Source organism: Postia placenta (assembly GCF_002117355.1).
Source record: "Postia placenta MAD-698-R-SB12 unplaced genomic scaffold POSPLAscaffold_16, whole genome shotgun sequence".
Lineage (NCBI taxonomy): Eukaryota > Fungi > Basidiomycota > Agaricomycetes > Polyporales > Adustoporiaceae > Rhodonia > Rhodonia placenta.
Genome location: NW_020169847.1, coordinates 855,376 through 863,221, shown reverse-complemented (window position 1 = coordinate 863,221; position 7,846 = coordinate 855,376). Strand labels below are relative to the sequence as shown.

Here is a 7,846-nt window from a genome sequence, read left to right as displayed (position 1 = left end):
CGATGCGCAGGATGCGGAAAAGAAGCCCCTGGACACCTGGAGCGAGAGTGCGGAACCAGGCCGATGAAACGACACGTATCCGCACCACCTGAAGAACCTGCGCGACGCGTGGGGGTGGTCGTCGACAACGTGTTTCTCGAAGGAATCATCAACGAGGCGAAGGAGAGGAAGGAGAAAGAAAGGCAGACGAAAGCGATACCCATCCCTCCACCGCGTAGCGCTAACCCCGAACCCCCCGCCAGTCCCGTCGCGGGACCTTCGCGCCCCCGTCCCGATACACCCGTCGTCTTTCGCAAAGTCGATCCCGACTGGACACCAGACACCACTCAATGGACGTGGGACAGCTCCTGGCCGAATCAGAAGCACCTCTCTGGCGAGGAATGGATGAACGTAGGGAGGAACGCGCGTAAGGAGTGGTTCGACGAAGAAGAGGACGACGGCGTAGATTGGGAGTTGTATGGAGATGGTGAACAGTAAGTAGTCGAATGGGACTTCGACTCTGGTAGGGGGGTAATGAAACATTTGTCTTTCCGTTCTATTCCTTGTACTACTAGTGCCCATACTGGCGCCTGTCTTAGCGCTCACCCGCAGGTTGAACATTATGTAGCTTACATAATGGGGTCCGTGCGCACTTTGTGCCTGGTATCGTACCACTACGTTTCTTTCTTCACTAACACGACCACATAGACACGACGGTCCGTGCGTAGTCGGTACTTGTATAAGTAGTTGTACCATTAATCGGTCGAACCCTAAGTTCGACCTGGTTATTCATCCAAGTCTCTGCTCCTCTTCGCTTGGGGTAGTGGTCATTCTCGACTTCCTCGCTCGATCTTCAGGACGACGCACTGTCCATAAGCCCTCGCTCGTCGTCTACGAGTCAGGCATCTATATAGGAGTGTAGACCGTTGTATCAGCTCGCAGGGAATGACCTATGGCATTGGGGCAAGGAAGAACAGCACGCCTTCAATGAGCTCAAGCGGCTCTTCACTACCACACCGGTCTTGGCGATGTACGATCCTAATCGAGAGATGCGCATTGAGGTTGACGCCTCAGGCTATGCCACCGGCGGCGTATTAATGCAGAAACAGGATGATGGCAAATGGCATTCCATCGCCTTCAGATCCCATGCGATGGACCCAGCACAGCATAACTACGAGATCTATGATAAGGAGATGCTCGTGATCATTGTGTCACGAGTTGGTACAGCATCTAGCCATTTTTTAATTTTTTCCTTTTTGCAGGCTCGAACCTGCAACCTCTGTACTACATGCCTGATACGGACACATCACTCTCTACTGTACAATTAGATTAGATGGGCAGCAGTGCACAGCACAGCTCAGGCTCTGCTGACACAGCCTCTCTGACTCACCAGCCCCCGGGGCCACGTCAGCATGCTGTGCACGGACCAGCTGTGCACGGACCAGTGTGCACAGCCTCCCCTAAACTTCCCCTGTGTATAAGCCAGCCTCTGCTGCCCTAGGGACCTCAGTTTCGGCCTCTTATCCCTAGGTTAGTAAGCCCCTGTACTTACTTACTTATTCAATGCTAACTACTTGTCCCTAGCCTTAGGTTTGAGCTTGGCTCACCATCGCTTCGGTGAGACCCAGTCGGACACCCCCAGTTTTAGGTTTTCCCCAGTCACTTGACCCCAAGTCGCGACACATTGAGACACTAGATGACTGGCGCCACTATCTCGAGGGATTGCCCAATCAGTTCGAGATCGTCACCAATCACAAGAACCTCGAGTACTGGTGCACATCCCAACATCTCATGCGTCACCAAGTGCGCTGGTCGCTATTCCTGGCCCGCTTTGACTTCCGCATCACGCACAAAGCCGGAATGTCAAATGGAAAGGCTAATGCCCTGTCACATCGATCAGATCATCAGATCGGCAATGAAGACGATCACGCCGATCAGGTGGTTCTCAAACTGGAGAGATTCCACATCGCCTCCACTAGGTGCAGCCATGCCTCGGTGACAGCCGATCAGTTGCTTCTGAAGCGCATCAGGGAATGTTTGGAGAAAGACCACGTAGTGGCCAAGGCACTTGAAAAGGCACAGAACCTCAGGCCACCCCGGCTGCAAAGGGGTTTTGAGGAGTGGAATGCCGAACAAGGGCTTCTGTTGTGACTTAGGGTCGAGCGACAGGGGAAACACAGACTAAAGGATGCTGGGGGCGTTCGACTGATTCTCACCGAAGCGATGGTGAGCAACGCTCAAACCTAAGGCTAGGGACAAGTTAATATATTAGTGAGGTAAGAAAAGAAATACAAAGGGTGCTTACTGACCTAGGGACAAGAGGTCAAAACTGAGGTCCCTAGGGCAGCAGAGGCCGGCTTATATATAGGGGAGAATAAGGGCAGGCTGTGCGCACTGGTCCGTGCGCAGCTGGTCCGTGCACAGCATGCTGACGCGGCCCCGGGGGCTGGTGAGTCAGAGAGGCTGTGTCAGCGGAGCCCGGGCTGTGCCGCGCACTGCCACCCCATCTAATCTAATCGTACAGTAGATATGATGTGTCCGTATCAGGCAAGTAGTACAGAGGTCGTGGGTTTGAGCCCGTGAAAAGGAAAAAATTAAAAAATGGCTAGACGCCGTGTCAACTCGTGACATTACCCCCCCCTCAACGGCGCATGACCTCATGCGAGGCGCCCTTGCCCATCTCCCACCCGGAGCGGCCGCGTGCTTCAGTCAGTGGCAAAGGCACTGGCTGAAAGTTGAGACCACCAAATGTCGCAGTGTTGAGGCGATGAGGGGTGTTCGGATTCTTCCAGTGGAAGTCGGCTATGAGGGCCGGCGCATTGGCAATGTTGCGCGCCGGTTCCCATGATGTGTGTGAGTCGTCATAACCCTTCCACTTGATGAGGTACTGCAGCTGACGCCGGAAGATCCTCAAATCCTTGATCTGCTCAACCTCGTACTCCTCGTCGCCCTCAACCTCGATCGTAGGTGGCTCCTCTGGCTCCCAGCCCGGAATTTTGCTACGCATGTACTTGCTAAGCAAGGAGACATGGAACACCAGGTGCACTGGCACCGACTTCGGCAGAACCAATTTGTAATCCAAGTCTCCGAGCTTTTGCCACACGGCATAAGGTCCGAGGCGCTTGGGACTGAGCTTCTTGCTCGGCTGTTTCAGCTTAAGGTTCCGGGCATCAAGCCAGACCTTGTCCCCCGGCACAAAGACCGGTGCCTCCTGCACGTGCTTGTCGTAGTACACCTTCATGTGCTCGGCTGATAGCTCGAGCGCAGAGCACGTGTCATCGCAAATCTCCTTCAGGATCTTGAGCCGATCAGCGGCCGCAGGCATTGCAGACATCGGATTGATCCGCACTTGGATCTCAGGATGGTACCCCTGATGCAGGAAGAATGGGGAATGCCCGGTCGCGGAGTGAACTTGGTTGTTTAGTGCGAATTCCGCAAGCGGCAACTGCTTTGCCCAATCATCCTGCCTGTGGCTTGTGAAAGCACACAGGTACTGCTCGATTTCCTGATTCCAACGCTCCGTCTGGCTGTCTGTCTGGGGGTGGAACACTGTGGACAGCGCCGGCTCGATCCCTAGTCCCTTGTACACCGCATGGAGATATTTCGAAGCAAACTGGGGACCTCGGTCTGATATGACCTTGGCCGGGGCCCCATGATGCTTGAACACATCGCGGATGTACAGATCTGCTGCACCTTCTGCCGTCAGGGTCTCATGACAGGCCGAGAAGTGGACCTGCTTGGTAAAGCGATCGGCAGTGACCAGGATCGAGTTGAATCCATCAGAGTTCAGCAAGCCAACGATCATATTGGTCGTGATGATCTGCCATGGGCGCTCGGGGATCTCATTCAGCTTCAGCGGACCCTGGGGTTTGGCTGGGAATGTCTTGGTATGGTTGCACACGTCGCAGGTGCTTACATACTCATTGACGAATTTGGACATTCCTGGCCACCAGTAGTTCCGCGACACAAGCTCCAGGGTTTTGGCACGACCGCCATGACCGGCGATCAGCGAGTCGTGGTGGATCTTGACTATATCCCGCCGGAGCTCCGCGTTCTTTGGGACATACACGCACCCGCGGAACAACAGAAGCCCTTGTTTGGCATTCCACTCCTCAAAACCCCTTTGCAGCCGGGGCAGCCCGAGGTCCTGCACTTTTTCAAGTGCCTCGGCCACCTCCCGATCCTTCTCTGAACATTCCCTGATGCGCTTCAGAAGTGACTGATTGGCCGTCACCGAGGCATGACCGCGCCGGGCGGAGGCGATGCGGAAGCGCTCTGGCTTGAGAACCACCTGATCGGTGTTATCGTCCTCATCGCCGATCTGATGGTCTGATCGACGCGACAGGGCATCAGCCTTTCCATTGGACGTCCCGGCCTTGTGCGTGATGCGGAAGTCAAAGCGAGCTAGGAACAGCGACCAGCGTGCTTGGCAACGCGTGAGATGCTGGGATGTGCGCCAGTACTCAAGGTTCTTGTGATCGGTGACGATCTCGAATTGATTGGGTAACCCCTCGAGATAGTGGCGCCAATCGTCTAGCGCCTCAATGATCGCGAGCATCTCTTTATCATAGATCTCGTAGTTACACTGTGCCGGATCCATCGCATGGGATCTGAAGGCGATGGGGTCCCATTTGCCATCATCCTGCTTGTGCATCAACACGCCGCCAGTGGTGTACCCTAAGGCATCGACTTCAATGCGCGTTTCCCAATTAGGGTCGTACATCGCCAAGACCAGTGTGGTAGCGAAGAGCCGCTTGAGCTCATTGAAGGCGTGCTGTTCTTCCTTGCCCCAATGCCATAGGTCATTCCCTGCGAGCCGGTCGAGTGGTCGCGAGATCTTAGCGAAGTCCTTAATGAAGCGGCGGTAAAAGTTGAAGAACCCCCGGAACTTCTGAACATCTTTTTTGTTCCGGGGTACCGGCCACTCATTAATTCCTTTTAACTTCGTGGGATCCATCGCTACCTCATCGCCACCGAACACATAGCCAACATAGTCGACCTTGGGGACGTCCCACTCGCATTTCTCAGGCTTCAGGAATAGATCATTGTCCTGAAGGCGATGCAGAACCTTGTGTGTGACCTTCTCGTGCTCTTCCTTGTTGGTGGAGAAGATGAGTATGTCATCCAGGTACACGAGGATCTTGCCACCGACAATGAGATCATGGAAGATCTCGTTCATCATCGCCTGGAAGGTCGTGGGGGAATTAGTGAGGCCGAAGAACATCACCAGGGGTTCGTATAGTCCCCGGTTAGTTACGAAAGCCGCCTTCCACTCGTCACCGGCTTTGATCCGGACGTTGTTGTATCCCCATCGGACATCGAACTTCGTGAAGAGCGTAGCGCCACGGAGCTTATCCACCATTTCGGTGATCAACGGCAAGGGGTAGTGATTTTTGACGGTGATCGCGTTTAACCGGCGGTAGTCCTGTACGGGTCAAAGTGTCCCTTCCTTCTTGTTGATGAAGAAGAAGGGGGATGAAATGGGTGACTTCGATTCCCGTATATAACCTTTCGCTAACTGCTCCTTTAGGAACTTGTCGAGTTCCTCCTGCTCATTGTTCGACAGAGGATACACCTTCGAGTGGAAGGTCGAATAGCCGGGCACGAGTTTGATTGCGTGATCATAAGGCTTCCTTTCGGGTAGCCGTTCTGATGGTTCCTTGGAGAAGACATTCAGGAATTCGTGGTACTGTTTAGGTACCGACTCCTCGGCGGTCTTGACGACCTTCTTTTTGATCTCCTCCTCAGCAAACAACTGGGAGTACATATGTCCTGCTGTGACGAACAGCTGAGGAGCACCGGGAAGCATGATACCTTGCTCCCAGGCTTCGATCAAGTCGGTCTCATCCCACTCTACTTCCACCGGATCTTCTTCGGTTTCGAAGTCCGGGAGTATCTTACTCCGGCAGGCAACTATGACCGACCGTTTGGACTTCGGCGAATGCTTGCACACCGTGGGCCTGACCCCCGTATCACGCGCAGTCGCTGCTTGCTCCATTTGGCCAGTCTTCCTGGCACTGCACGTCTCAGGGCATCGTGATAATTTTAGGGAGCCTGACTCCCAATCGATCTCGGGGTTGTGCTCTCGCAGCCAATCCAACCCGACAATCACATCTTCTGGACCTATGTCCGTGACCGTGAACACCGTCTTCTCGATGTGATCTCCTATTTGCATCTGTAGCATGGCTACCTCCGATATGCTTCCGTCTTTATTGAGTGTTCCATCGATATTGTAAAGCGGAATTGGTTCTTTCAATTTCCACGTTCATACTCGATTCTCCGTGATGAAACGCTTGTTGATGAACTTCGTAGTGGCTCCGCTGTCCACCATTGCAACTATATCTTTGTGCTGTCTTTCTCCTTTGAGGCGCACCGGGATGTGGAAATGCTGGGACCCGTGGTCCAATTCATACACATTTGCGGTCGCCAATACATTGTACAGATTATTATTACGCGGCCTGACACATGCGGCACGAAGCACGGACCAGATTAAAAAGACTCCTCCTTCATGGCCCGATAATGCTCGAGCTCCTCGCGCATTGACTTCATCTGTGCTATTAAGTCCGCCAGCTCGGAACTTTCCAATTTCGCTGAAGCGGTGCTTGTACTCGCTGAGGATGAAGCGACGGGGGCGCTTGTCGCCGCCTGGGTGGAGCCCGAGGCAACCGTAGCCCACGCATCGGCGCGTTTTGTGTAAGGCTTGTCCTTACAATTGGGGCACTCAAAGTGTCGGTACCCTTGCTTCCCACAGCCAAAGCAAGTGCCAGGGAAGTCTCCTTTTCCGACAGCCACATTGATGCTGGCCGAAGCTCCGTGCGACAAGAGTGCACCACCACGTGCCCCACCGCATCCCCGGCCTCGTGCCGAGAAGAAGTTGTTTAGCTTAGGCTGACGGGCCCGGCTGATATCGAGGATCTGCTCGACCTCAGTGGCTCGCTTTTCAGCGGCTCGCCACGTGGTGAAGGTCTTGAGCTCGATCTTGCGATACACGTGGGAGGGGATGCCGCTCAGGTACTTGTCGCATAGTTCCAGGTCCCCATACCCGGAACGGTCCGCCGGACCCTTGAACAGCACGGAGAATTCCGCAGCAGTGCGTTTTTCGCGGACCGACTTGTCCGCGCAGAGCTTCGCCAGCTCGACTTGTGCTGCCACCTCATCGTTGAGATTTCCGAAGCGGGCCTTAAAGGCAGCGGTGAAGGCCGCTTTGTTCCTGAAGGGGGTCATGACCCCTTGCACACCCATCTGCACCGATGCAAGCTGTGCGAAGTATGGAGTGGCCCAGGCGCGGGTATCACAAAACCTACAAACCCACCTTATAGCTTGATGGTAAGGGGGGGAGATAAAGCACTTAAGTGTGGGGGAGGTAATGCTGTTAAGCACAACAACGAAGTGAATAGAACTGGGGGACAGGGTGCCCCAGGATGCTGCTTTATATACATGAGGGAAAACCCCCCAGGGACCGGTAATGGACCCCTGGTACCTAGCTGGGTAAGGATTACTAAGTATCATGTGCTCTATGATGTCATATATGATGTCATAGTCTGGCCCTGCCCTGCCCTGGGCCTAGGGTCTAGAATTGACCGGCCTATGGCCTAGTGCCTGAGCCTAGCTCCTACCTATGATGTCAGAATGATGTCATGGTCCAGAAGGAGTCTGGTTTCTATCTAGAAAAGGTCCGGCATCAGAGTCCAGCCTGATGTGTCCAGAACAAGATCATGTGTCGCTTATTTAAGCGGATAACCCCTTAGATATGCAGCTGTACCCATATGCGGACGGATAAGTATGGATAAGTCCCTATACCCTTTGATATGTCCGCAGAAATAGCGGAAAAATTAGGTAAAATTAGGGAAACTGTGACAGCGGGCAT

The 7,846-nt window shown here is 54.0% G+C and overlaps 1 protein-coding gene across 1 annotated transcript; it reads left to right on the top strand.

Annotated features, from left to right (window-relative positions):
* Positions 1–9: 9 nt before the first annotated feature.
* Positions 10–901, top strand: POSPLADRAFT_1155051 (hypothetical protein; the record flags this gene model as incomplete). Its single annotated transcript, XM_024486908.1, has 2 exons — positions 10–466; positions 708–901. Coding segments are annotated over 2 exons (651 nt in total), but the record flags the coding sequence as incomplete, so codon positions are not given.
* Between the last annotated feature and the right edge of the window lie 6,945 nt (positions 902–7,846).